The sequence below is a fragment of the Barbus barbus genome, assembly GCF_936440315.1.
Source record: "Barbus barbus genome assembly, chromosome: 17".
NCBI classification, from domain to species: domain Eukaryota; kingdom Metazoa; phylum Chordata; class Actinopteri; order Cypriniformes; family Cyprinidae; genus Barbus; species Barbus barbus.
Genome location: NC_136745.1, coordinates 1,075,990 through 1,090,145, shown reverse-complemented (window position 1 = coordinate 1,090,145; position 14,156 = coordinate 1,075,990). Strand labels below are relative to the sequence as shown.

Genomic DNA, 14,156 nt, shown 5'->3' with positions numbered 1-14,156 from the left:
GGCGGATCTGGAGACTCGGGAAGCCACGGCCTATTTTTTTCGGGTCGTGTGGCCTTGGCCCTTGGCCCGGCCATACAGGCTGTGACCCTCTTACCCCCCCCCAAAATTTTCTTGGGGAAGCTCCCCCCTGGGAGCCACAGAGGAGCGGACTCTGTCGGGCGCTCTTGCAGCGCGGACTCTGTCGGGCGCTCTTGCAGCGCGGACTCTGTCGGGCGCTCTTGCAGCGCGGACTCTGTCGGGCGCTCTTGCAGCGCGGACTCTGTCGGGCGCTCTTGCAGCGCGGACTCTGTCGGGCGCTCTTGCAGCGCGGACTCTGTCGGGCGCTCTTGCAGCGCGGGGCTGGACAGAACCCGCGGGAACGTGCGTGGAGCCGGCACGGGAGGGCACGTGCGTGGAGCCGGCACGGGAGGGCACGTGCGTGGAGCCGGCACGGGAGGGCACGTGCGTGGAGCCGGCACGGGAGGGCACGTGCGTGGAGCCGGCACGGGAGGGCACGTGCGAGGAGCCGGCACGGGAGGGCGCTCGGGAAGCGCGGACACCTGGGGACGCTCTTGACGAGCTGGGCTGGACGGAACCAGCGGGAACTCAGGGGGGCACGGGCGTGGAGCCGGCACTGGAGGGCACGTGCGTGGAGCCGGCACTGGAGGGCACGTGCGTGGAGCCGGCACTGGAGGGCACGTGCGTGGAGCCGGCACTGGAGGGCACGTGCGTGGAGCCGGCACTGGAGGGCACGTGCGTGGAGCCGGCACTGGAGGGCACGTGCGTGGAGCCGGCACTGGGGGGCGCTCTGGAAGCGCGGACACTTGGGGGCGCTCTGGAAGCGCGGACACTTGGGGGCGCTCTGGAAGCGCGGACACTTGGGGGCGCTCTGGAAGCGCGGACACTTGGGGGCGCTCTGGAAGCGCGGACACCTGGGGGCGCTCTGGAAGCGCGGACACCTGGGGGCGCTCTGGAAGCGCGGACACTTGGGGGCGCTCTGGAAGCGCGGGGCTGGACGGAACCAGCGGGAACTCAGGAGGGCTGGACGGAACCAGCGGGAACTCAGGAGGGCTGGACGGAACCAGCGGGAACTCAGGAGGGCTGGACGGAACCAGCGGGAACTCAGGAGGGCTGGGCGGAACCAGCGGGAACTCAGGAGGGCTGGGCGGAACCAGCGGGAACTCAGGAGGGCTGGGCGGAACCAGCGGGAACTCAGGAGGGCTGGGCGGAACCAGCGGGAACTCAGGAGGGCTGGGCGGAACCAGCGGGAACTCAGGAGGACTGGGCGGCACCAGCGGGAACTCAGGAGGGCTGGACGGCACCAGCGGGAACTCAGGAGGGCTGGACGGCACCAGCGGGAACTCAGGAGGGCTGGACGGCACCAGCGGGAACTCAGGAGGGCTGGACGGCACCAGCGGGAACTCAGGAGGGCTGGACGGCCCCAGCGGGAACTCAGGAGGGCTGGACGGCACCAGCGGGAACTCAGGAGGGCTGGACGGCACCAGCGGGAACTCAGGAGGGCTGGACGGCACCAGCGGGAACTCAGGAGGGCTGGACGGCACCAGCGGGAACTCAGGAGGGCTGGACGGAACCAGCGGGAACTCAGGAGGGCGCTCTTGAAGCGCGGGGTTGCGCGGGTGCTCTGGGCTGAGGACAGCAGCAGTGCTGGGAAGAGTTGGGTGGCCGGAACATTTGTCACGTTCCCTCTCGGGGTTCAAGGAGCGAGGAGACGTAGAGGTACCAATAAATCCTTTTATTGACGACACACACAATGAGACGAGGAGCTTGGGGAGAGACGAACATCAATGACGATACTGACGATAAAGACCGGACACAGGGGCTAGGAAACACAGGGATTATAAACAGGGAAATACGGAACAGGTGTGGACTAATCAAACACAGGGCTAGGGACTAATTAAACTAATGAAGACAAACGAGGACAGGAACAGGAAGGCCAAATATGGGCACGGGAGGAGGGGAAACACAAGACAAGGACTGACAGAGCCAAGGATCCACCGCTCTTTTCACCAGCAGTGGCTGACAAAGCAGGCATAATTACATATGTCAGGATGCTGGTCTCGGCACTGACAGTTGTCAACCTCCTAAGTCACACTTTATACCTCAGCATCTTGCTCACTGGGGCCAGTGTACCCAGTGTTGACCTTAGGTTCAGGTACAGGCTTCAGTTCAGAATAAAGCCCCCACGTTACCATATTTTCCCAACAGTCTTGAAAGAAAACATGGAATGCAGGTCCCTCTTGGCAGAGGTTCCAACTTCCCTTTGGCTGTCTCTAGCTATAGTAGTTGTACAAAGTGTATGGATGCAGCACTTATTTTCCTCCATCGGCAGGGGATCTGTATCATGCATTACTTGGATGATTGACTGATATGTGCCCCAACCAAAAAGCAGACAAGGAGCAATACAGAGAAAGAGCAATAAAGATAAGTTCTGATGTTGAATGAGGAGAATAGCTGTCTCACCCCATGCAGAATGGTATCGGATTTGGGCTTGGTTCTGGACTCAAAGACTATGACAGCATGTCTACACCCCAGAGGATTCTGATGCTGTGGAGATGATATACATTTTATTGGGAAAATCTTAAAAATCAGGTAACTGTGGACGGAGGCCTTTTGGTTTGATGGCAGCAGCCACTCGGGTAGTGCCACTAAGTGTGCTTCACATGCGGCAGTAGTTCAGAAGTAGCAAAGTAAATGCACATTAAGGCAGTCAGAGAATTGTGCGAAGGGATCCCTGTATCTCAGCCATGAAGTGGTGGTTTTAAGAGCCAAGCCTCCAGCAGGAGGCTGTTTGAGATCAGAATTTGTCAAGGGAAAGAACAGTGATGGATGCAGCCAAGATCGGTTGTGGGGCCATGTGGTAAAATTGCCTGTTTCAAGGTTAGGAGCCCTATTGGGCAGAAGTTCATATAAACCAGTGTGCTCAGAGAGAGTTCCACAGAGGCATCTTACATAAACCATCAAGGGAGTATGCACTCTCTATCTCTCCATGGCAAGGTCTGAGATCTCCTTATATGGGCATGTGCACAGGGTCTTACATTTTCCAGGGGTAGACAATGTGACAGCCTATCTTCTGGCAAGGGGAGGACGCAGACCAGGAGAATGGTGGCTTCATCCAGAGCAAGCAAGCAAGCCACCTGGACCCAGTTCAGGAGGTCACAGATGGAGCTTTTTTGCCTCGAAGAAGACTACTCTGTGTTCCCTTTTGGACTCAATGTGCCTAAGGGAAACACTGGGGTAGATTGCCCTAGCATATAATTGGCCTCTGACCCTTTATTATTCCTTTCATCCTTTTAGCAGCACTGGTCAAGATTCAAGAGTCACAAGACAGAGACCTGCTCATAGTTCAAGATTGGCCACACCAGCTGTGGATGCCAGATCTTGTTGCGTTGCTCAAGGGGATCCATCTTCCAAATATCTCTTCTTGTATTACTTTGTTTCTTGTCTCCAAATGAAATGGTACCTGCTACTGTGTTGACATCACTGAAGAATTAGCGACATCAAACTGCATCACTTGCCATCTCGCTTATTCGCTGGATTGGCACAATTGGATAATCACAATTTTGTAATCCAAGGTGAGTTCCGATTCCCGTAACAATCATACTCTTAATCTCTTATCACATATATCAAAAACTATATGATCACGAATTATGGTGTCTCTCAGTTCATTAAAACTGCAAGTTTTTGCCTTTATCTTGAGGTCTGTAAGAAAGCAATGAAAAGCCTCTCCTTCAAGCTGCAGTCACGTTCTAAAAACACATCATTCATAAGTCTCATTCTTCTTTGACAAACAATGAGCATAGATTTTTTCTCCAATACCTTTTCTGTTTCTTCTTGTCTGCCTCTTCCTCAAAATTAAGGATGTTGTAGACCTCCATGGCATCTCTTCCTGTAATGGTAAGTAGCATTCCAATATATCAGTATCCGCTTGTACAGTAGCTGCAACATACAACTCAAACCGCTGTTTGAAAGTCCTCCAATTTGTGTCAACATTTCAACACAACTTCAACAATCTTGTTCTTGTTACCCCACTCCTGGTACAATGTAATATTCAACAGAACAACAATAAAAAGAAAAGGCAAAGAATTGCTGGTGCTGGCATCTTTATTCCATGTGGAACAGCCATCATACATAAATTACTAGGACTGCTCCACTTAGCAAATGCATTTAACTTTTGTACAATCCATTACTGCCACCTGCTTGACTACATAACATCCTACTCATTACACATATGTGCCAAGACCTATGTTCCTGGAAACCTTTCATGCTTCACCATGGAGGAAGAAGCGCAGTTGCACTTAAATGACAAAAGTAAAAAGTAAAGAGTGTAAAGACCATCGACTCTACCGTGCGACTCCACCGGGCAGGGACACCGGCAAGGAATAGTAGTATCACTTTTTATTTAATTTTTTCATTTATATGTTTATTATTGAAATGTTGTTATATGCATGTGTCAATTTTATTTACTTTCTTTATTTTCTTAATATGTGGGTACATAGTATTTATAGAGTTGTAACTTTTTAGTTTTAGTTACTTTTTCTTATTTGTAAGTCGCTTTGGACAAAAGCGTCTGCTAAATGACAAAAGTAAGTAAGTAAGTAAGTAAACTGCCCAATCAGGGCTCTGAGGAGGTATATAGCCTGTACTCAGTCTTTAAGGAAAACAGAGGTGCTTTAACAATAGCATTGTTAGCCAACTATCGTCACAAGTTCCATTTAACTCCACTGGTAATGATTGAACTTGCTATCATAGTTGCTTTTGGGAAATGCACCCCAGATCATCTACTGGTTTGCTATAAAGAGTCAGCACTGGGCCAGATGATGTCAAAACAGGCTGGTCCTCTGGGTGGTCAGGGCAAATGAGATCGCATATTCAGGTAGAAGTGCAGGTGTCCTATGAGAGTGATAGCACATTCCACCAGAGGGATGGCTGCTCCTGGGCATTATTCAAAGCTGTGCCCTTAGAGGAGGTCTATGCAGCGGCAGGCTGGACTTCCTCACTTACATTTGGGCAGTTTTATAGCCTGAATGTGGCTTCCTACTGCTCGGACGCTCTTGCTTACTGCTTAGCGCTTTGCTCCCTGCTTATGTACTTTTCTCAGATTTGTCTAAGATTTTAACTTCAGCAGACCAGCAAAGTGCTCAAACAACACATTTTTGTCAGAAACACTAAATCTAAAAACTTTTCGGGACTGTACGAAAAAGAAGAATCTTTGCCTCCCACTGCCAACAGCTTACATTCCGGAGAAGGGAAAACACAGCTGTCTATGTTCAAACAGACGAGAAATAAATGTTTGAAGCATTAATGAATGTGGGTGAGGAATCCCCAAATGTGACAAAACATGGATCGAATCAGCCAGCAGCTAACAATGCTACTAACAGGCGCTCAAGGTCAAGCAGACAGCGGCATTCAGCTCAGAGCGCAGCTGACCCCAGGACTCTGATAGTGGGTGACTCTATTATCAGAAACATCAGTAGCAGGACTATAACTACATACTGCTTTCCTCAAGCAACTGTCTCTGATGTGAACAAGGAACTTCGGAACATTCTGATGAAGCACAAGACTGCAAATCGAGTCATCATCCATGTGGGGAAGAATGATATTCGGAAGGAGCAGTCATTTTTATTTAATTCATTATTTAACAGGGACAATAGACAGTCGAAAACTGCCCCAGAATTAGCAACAGAGCTAAATTTCATCTGCTGTCCCAGAGCAGGAAAATACAAAATAAATTATGTGACAAAAACATCAGTATAATACCATTTTTGGATTTTCAGTTTTGAACTCTTTGAAGCACTTCAAAGACTTGACGTTCAGTCGTTCATCAGTGGACCACTCCCAGCAAGGGGAAATAATTTTCACGGCTGCTTGGGCTGAATACATGGCTACAAAGAACCTGCGGTAAAAAAGGAGTAAACTTCATCGACAACTTCAATATTTTCTGGGGCCATAGACAACTGTTTAAACTGGATGGCCTCCACCCAAACAAACTTGGTGCAAGAGTGCTAAAGGACAATATCTATTTCTCCATCCACCATCCTTCAGTGATGTGTGCCAATCCACTTAACCTGAATGGCACACACACACCTGGACAGAATATGAGTGACCACATGACTTCATATCAGCTTCAGAGTCATCATGTTGTTGAAGAATCCCACAAGGATACTGATAACGCCATGCAGCCACAACAAACTCGGCACATAGAAACCATCCCGGCTGAGCCCTGCCCACAGAGCTCATCACAGACAGACTGCGACGTACTACAACAGCTCCAAGACTCAGCACCAAAGGACGACTTTCTTGAAAACAGCCAGGGAAGCCAGGACAACATATCACAGCCACCGGAAACACCAGAGCCAGAGCCCCGTTCACCAGACACACTTTCCCTCTCTTCAGCATCTCCACTTCTAAGCTTCTCACAGAAAATGGAGGAACTGGTGTATGCTGGGACCAAACTCTCCCACTCTTTCGCTGCAAGCCCCCAGATATCAATTAAAAAACGGCGGGCCCCACAACCACCAAAGCATGTGGACCCAGCTCATCCTCCTCCTCCTGTGAGAGCACTTTGACCGCTGCCACAACGCCAGGGCGCTAACCCTCCTCCATCTGGTGTAGGTGAACCAAAAACAACTGATAGCTACTCTCAGTGATGTGTGTCTGTAGCTTTCTCTATCTCTGTTTTATCACGTGATAGAAAGTCTAAGGCCTTCTCAAGCTGTACGGCTGACCCATCTAATCTGCGGGCTATAATGCTTCAAACTAAGATTGCTAAAACACAAAATAATGCCATCAAATTAGCATTTTTAAACATTCGCTCACTGAAAAATAAATAATTTCTGATCAATGACTTAACCACAAACAACCTGGATTTTATGTTTCTAACCGAAACATGGCTAGAAGACAGCTGCAGTGTAGCAGTCCTAAATGAAACAGCCACTCCTAACTTTAATTTTATAAGTGTCTGCAGGACTGTTAGGAGAGATGGAGGTGTAGCTGCTCTATTTAAAGATGTAGATCAATGCAAGTGTAATTTGGTCAGTACTTGTCTTTTGAATATCTGAAAGGTGCTCCGCGTATTCTGTTTATCATTATTTAAGGCCTCCAAAATACTCTCCAGCCTTTGTTGAAGAGTTCACAGAACTGTTATCAATGATTTCCTTAGAGTTTGACTGTTTTGCTATTGCAGGGGATTTTAATATTCACATAGATAATGCAGAAATCAAAACTACTAAAGAAATTATAACTGCTTTAAACACTTTTGACCTTATTCAGCATGTGCATGGACCCACACACAATCGTGGACACACTCTAGATTTACTCATCAGTAGAGGTCTAAACATCTCATCCATTGTTATTAAGGATGTAGCACTATCGGATCACTTCTGTATTTTCTTTGATATATATCTGTTACCACTGAATCTAGATCTGTCTCTGTCAGAAAGAGATGCATTAACGAGAACACTAGAGCACTATTTATGGAGGCTATATCTTCAACACCAAGCATTTCTGCAGACTCTGTTGATCTTCTCCTTGATTCCTTTAATTCAAAAGTTAAAAATGTTATTGATGATATTGCTCCAATGAAAGTCTGCAAGAAGAATGGCAGACAAAAATCAACATGGAGAACGTTAACAGCAGTTCAGAGTATGAAAAGAAACTGCAGAAAAGCTGAGTGGATGTGGCGGAAGACAAAACTAGAAATTCACTATAGCATCTATAAAAACAGCCTTCATGCTTTCAATGCGGAACTAGCCACAGCTAGACAGACCTTCTCAAACCTTATAAAACAGTAACTTAAACAACACTCGCACTCTTTTTGCTACTGTTGAGAGACTAACAACCCAACCCCCCGCCCCTCCAAATCAGATTCCCAGTGAAATGCTTTCCGACAGCATTGAGTTGCAATGAGTTTGCTTCCTTCTTTTCTGAGAAGATCAATAACATCAAAAAGGCGATTGGCACATCTACCAGTTATGCAGAGGTCACACAGGTTCGACCTCAATTTCAAAAAGAGGTAACACTTTATAATAACGTCCAGTTATAAGTCATTTATAAGTGATTAGTTAATGATTAACTAATAATTTACAAAACATTCATAAGCGATTAAGTGATATGCTAACAATTTGTGTATGTTTTGTTAATTCATTTAAAAGTCATTTACAAGTAATTAGCTAATGATGAACTAATCATTTACAAAACATAGAAATCATTTACAAAGCTTTCTGCATCCCCTAATCTAAAGTGTAAACTACTCATCAGTTGTAAATGTTTTACAAACCTTCCAGGTTACAGGTTGTTTGTGAATATATATATATATATTTACGCACACACGACTGGAAACCATAAAGTTTGTAAAACATTTACAACTGATGAGTAGTTTACACTTTAGATTAGGGGATGCAGAAAGCTTTGTAAATGATTTATAATGTTTATTGAGATAATAGTACAATGTTGACATTTCAATGATCTATAAGTGATTAATAATATATTAACTATTAACTATTAACTATTAACCATTAAGGATCTGTTTGATTATTTCATGATGCTATATTTAAAGATAACTTATGACAGATTTATAAATTGTTAGCATATACTTAATCATTTGTGAATGTATAGTCATGTTTTGTAAATGATTAGTTCATCATCATCTAATCACTTGTAAATGATTCAAAACTTATTCTACAAAACATAGATAAAAATATTAACATATCAATTATTAATCATCTATGAATGCATAGTCATGTTTTGTAAATGATTAGTTCATCATTAGCTAATTACTTGTAAATGACTTTTAAATGAATTAACAAAACATACACAAATTGTTAGCATATCACTTATTAATTGCTTATGAATTTTTTGTAAACGATTAGTTAATCATTAACTAATCACTTATAAATTACTTATAACTGGACGTTATTATAAAGTGTTACCGATATTTTACATAAAATGGTACTTCACTCAGTGCTAATTAATAAAATGCTGTTGTGCTGTCAGTGGAGTGGGTGCTCATGGCTACGGTACGGTTCCCCACCATCCACACCTTTCCCTAACTAATTGCCACACCTGTAAATATACCTAACTTCCAGTGACGTGCCACCCCAAGTGCAATACTCCCCCAAGTGGCTAAAATACGTAATAGCTAAATTAACCTATCTAAAAGGTGAATATAAATGGCTCCTACATGCAGGCTTCAGACGTTTAGGTTGTTTCTATAGTGTCAGATACTGATGCAGTGTCTCATTTCCTACTCAAGAAATCAGGGGCACATATGTAATGGAGACATTTCAATTCCAAATCTTCTTGAAAGTAATATTTGTATTTGACGTAAAAAGACTTTTAGAAAAAAGACAGCTCATTAGATTTTGAAACAGAGCATAATGTTCTTCTAGTGTTTTTAATTAACTACAATGTTTTTAATGCATTTTTATTTTAGAGCACTTCTGGAAAATGAGAAAAAAAGAAGAGAAAATGCAGAGAAAGAAACTGAGAAGATTGCAAGGGAGACGATGGAGCTCATGGAAAGACTTCGACAAATTGAAGCGCATACCAAAAAAGCTCAAGAGGGTTGGAACTACAAATGTCTACCTATTAGTACAAATGTCACATTAATAGTTTATGGGTTTGGTAAAGTGTGTAATTTCCTCTCAACTAACGTTTCCAAATAGAATTGGAAAATTGGTGGCTGTTTTTGAATAGGTTTCCTAAATACCCCACCTGTCTGCAATTAGTCACAAAGTCCGGCCACACGCTGAAGCTATCGGTTGAGACATTGTTGCTGTGAAAGGCTGGATGCTCAAACAAACAGAGACACCTTAAATATTTCTATCAAATCTTACTCTTCAGAAAAATGTATTTGTGTAACATTATAGTTGTGTCATCCAGAACTTGAAGAGCAGACCAAGCGGGCGTTGGAGCTGGAGCGGGAGAGGAAATTTGCGCAGGAAGAAGCAGAGCGACTGGAGAAAGACCGCAGGATTGCAGAAGAAGTCAAGTCAGCATTACTGCAGCAATCTGAGAACCAGATGAAGAACCAGGAAAATCTGGTATTAAGCCATAAATACTCAAAACCTTTTAGAGATACATTATGATTTTACATGGTTAGTTCATTTATTCACCCTCACATCATTCCAAATGTGTGCATTTCTTTCTTCTTGAGAAACAAATATATTATCATTCAGAATGACACAAATTATGTCATTACACACTATAATGCCATTCCAAACACATATTACTATTTTTCTTCTCTCTAAAGGAGAAATTATGAAGCATGTACACTGTGCTCTTTTCCATAAAGTGGGGGTGGATGATTTCAGTCTTAATGTGCCCATATTGTGCTCATTCACAAAAAAATTGTTTTATTCAGGAGTCACCTATATACATTCACATTATTTAAAGTTTTAAAAAACTCAAACTCATACATATTTTTCTCATACTATACATTTCTGTAGTACCTATTTTCACCCTCTGCCTGAAACACTCTGTTTTATTTATATGGAATTAATATGTATATCTAAAGGCAACAGAGTTGGCCGAGCTGACATCCAAGATCAGTCTTTTGGAAGATGCCAAAAAGAAGAAAGAGGATGAAGCCAGGAAATGGCAAAGAAGGGTGAGAGTGTAAATGTACTGTTACATCTGTTTCATACAGTTAGCCTCAGACAAAGACATTAGCAGTCTCAGTATGAATATCTTGACAGGCGATTATGGTTGAGGTAGACCTGGAGAAGACAAAAGAGGAGTTGAAGAGTAAGCTAATTGGGGTCCACATCCAGGCAATGTCCCAGACGGAGAATGACCATGATGAAAATGATGAGAGCAGTGCCGAGGCCAGCGCTGAGCTCACATCCACTGGAACATATCAAGACCGCAGTGAAGAGCAGCGCATAACAGAAACGGAAAAGAATGAACGTCTGCAGAAGCGCCTACAGGTGAATATAAGACACAGTCATCATGTTTATAAAAAAAAAAAAGTGTTTTTGTTGACATGGCCTAGTTTCTAAAATGTTTTCCAAGAGCCTTTTATCACTGCACATTTTGTATGTCTTCCTAATCAAATACAGCTGATCAGTTCATAAGTAGACTTTTCAAGATCTAAAAACATTGTGTTAGACCAAGGAGACATTCAGAATGTGCAATGTCGGGGAGCTCCAGGAACAGGGTTCTAGTTGTCAGGGTTGGGTAGAGGGATGAGGCAAGGACTCAATCTTGCCGGAGAGATGGGCTTTTTATTAATAAAATAACACAAAACAAACAACAAAAACTACCCCGAGGGGAAAACAAGCTGGCAGGCAGGCAGACAGGGCAAGGCACAACAAGGCAAGGCAGGGTAGGGTAGCGTTACACCTGGGGAACATACAATGACAAACTGGCACAGGACTACAAACACAAGTATAAATAGGGAGCAAATGAGGAGTGAAATGAGGGAACACAGGTGGGGCAAATTAACCAATAATCAGGTAACAAGATGGGTGGGGTCCAGACATTTGACATGAGTGCACACAGAAAACAAAAGGTGTGTTCGACTTTGCCGCGACTTTGATGTCATACACCGGTCATTCTGCGCAACGCCACTTCAAGTCGAACACACCTAAAGACAAAAGCCATGTGCTCACACAAAACAAAAACACAAGCACATGGCCAGCAAAACAAATCACAGTTACACTTTATTTAGTTTGTCCACATTCTACTAACTATAAGTAACTTTGTAACTACATGTCAACTAATTCTCATTAATTTGCAACTACATGTCTACTATCCCTCAGAGCAGACTGTTATGGTAGGTTTAGGGTTTGTAGAATAAGTTGACATATGCTTGCAAAGTTTCTCATAATCAGTATGTTGTATGTTGTGGACCCATAAAAATAAAGTGTTAGAAGATGTTAAGCAGACAGTCTACTAATACTCTAATGACTGCTAGTTGACTTGTAGTTGCAAAGTTACTTACTGTTAGTAGAATGTCTAAAGTGGATTATCAAAATAAAGTGTTATCCAAATCACCAGCCATGTGCAAAACAAGACACAAATACGCAGCTAATGAGATACTCATACGCCGCGTGTTCACACAAGACAACAGTAAAGCCTGCAGCCGAACACAAACCGTGTGCTACATAAAACAACACAATAAAGGCGGATAGAAGAGCGCATGGTCGAGTGGGCTCACACAACAAGACAGAACATGGAGTGCGAGTGTCCAAACCCCGACACGAAACAGAAACTTGAACAATACATGATTGCCGGGATCCGAAATCCACGCTCCTACATGAAACAAGGCACGCAGACTACAGAGCACAAGGCTCGAGCACACTTGAAGCTGTACACTCACATGACAAACAGGACATGATGGGAGTGTCAGGGCTCGGTCACAAAACCACGAATAAACTAGACTGAAGTGACAGAACCCTGACACTAGTGGCTAGAGCATATTATCCGGCACACTGACACCTGGTGTGTGTGGGCAGCACAAGTTCAAATCCTGCTCGAGCCATTTGACAATTCCGTTTGTCAAACAGGCCAAAATAAAACTAAAGAATTGATTGGCATCTCTGAACATTTGGTTCACAATACACTGCCTTCATAAAATCCATGGCCTCTTCAAAATGTATCAATTTGCATTTATATTACAAACCAACACACTTCAGTGGATAAAAATCTGATGCAAATCACCACTTACATATTATTTATGTAATATGTAATATGTTTTATTAACTAAAAAAAAAAAGTCAAATTACTTAATTATAAAAAAACTGATGGATCATTCAAAATGCTTTTGTTCATTTCTTGTGGCCCATTAGTAAAGGAAAGGAGAATTCATAGAGATTACAGAGTCTTAAAGAACTCACTTTAGGAAAAGAAAAATAAGAGAAACGGTAAAATAATTTGATATATCTTTAGATATTGTTGATTTAATCTGCTGTGTTAACTGCAGGAGTGCAGTGTTTATTGTTTTGTGAGAGCAGATTAAACAACAACAACAACAAAAATCATGAATCTGCAAAATATTTGCAGCATAAAATCATTACATATTTTTGTAGCCCAATCTGGGTAACGAACATGATTTGCATTTCCTCCTTCAGTACAAGATATAAATAGAAATTCCAAAGAGCAAATAATGATATCAGTCTCACTGAAATTATACATATGATTTGTTTATGTCTTTGCAGGCTCTGAGCTCTGAGCTGGCAGATACTCGTGATGAAAGCAAGAAAACTGCAAATGATCTGATCCATGCCGAGAACGTGAGGTTAGGGAGGGACAAATACAAGACCTTACGGCAAATCCGACAAGGAAACACCAAACAGCGAATTGATGAATTTGAGTCCATGTGAATTCCCAGCTGGACAGAATGTCTATCTGTTAGTTATGTTAATAATCCATTACAGAGCATTTTGAACCAGAGTTTGTGTCCAAATCAGTGGCAGGTGTACTGAAGTGATCTTAGTCTTTTGAGATGAATTAAAAAGCCTAACATGAGGTTAAAACAAGGATAAATATTGTGAACCTCTTTATTGTTTGAATTTAAGAAATTAGACTGTAATTAATTACAAAGAAACAAGCAAAATCATCATGTACTCGTACCCCTGATATGTAATCTCCAATGTGCTCATAGCAGTTTATAAAATAAAGTGACAAGTTTTAACCACATGATCCTGGTGTTTTGGTAAGGAAGTTTCCTCAGCGTTTGATATCCTCCAGTCACCGATGGTCACTGAGGACGTTAAACTAAGGGCTGAGTTTGTTTTGCTGTTTGGATATAATTATTTTTATGCGACTGGCAGCAAACATCCAACTCACTGTACATATGCACATGCTCGTGCACTATTGGTTTCATCAAACAATCCTGTAACTCTTCATTTGTTCAGCTCAGATGACTTCATGGTACATGCTTTTGGTGCATATGGGGAGTTCTGTGAGATTGGTCAGTGATGTGAGTGTATTGTTTTTAAAGCTTTTCCTCAAAACACTCACACATGAATTGATAAATTCTGTGATAAAAAGGGAAACACACATATCCACCGAAGATCCCAATGATATCATCTTAAATGTTGTGAGAAAGGCCTTGAATAACAAACAGCAGTAATTTGACATGTGGATATGTGTGAACTATTTGAGTAATAGCATTAGCACTACTAGCATGACTGATAGTAATAGTACTACTATAC

At 43.1% G+C, this 14,156-nt stretch overlaps 1 protein-coding gene across 1 annotated transcript in view; it reads left to right on the top strand.

Annotated features, from left to right (window-relative positions):
• LOC306883133 (radixin-like) overlaps positions 1–13,637 on the top strand; it is a gene marked incomplete at its 5' end in the record, with an annotated part of 30,888 nt that extends 17,251 nt beyond the window's left edge. Inside the window, 5 exons of the mRNA XM_079438237.1 lie at positions 9,431–9,561; positions 9,880–10,040; positions 10,514–10,606; positions 10,695–10,925; positions 13,158–13,637. Of these exons, the coding sequence (XP_079294363.1) occupies positions 9,431–9,561; positions 9,880–10,040; positions 10,514–10,606; positions 10,695–10,925; positions 13,158–13,322 (781 nt within the window). The 3' untranslated portion in view covers positions 13,323–13,637. The remainder of the gene's footprint in view (positions 1–9,430; positions 9,562–9,879; positions 10,041–10,513; positions 10,607–10,694; positions 10,926–13,157) is intronic.
• Positions 13,638–14,156: the final 519 nt, after the last annotated feature.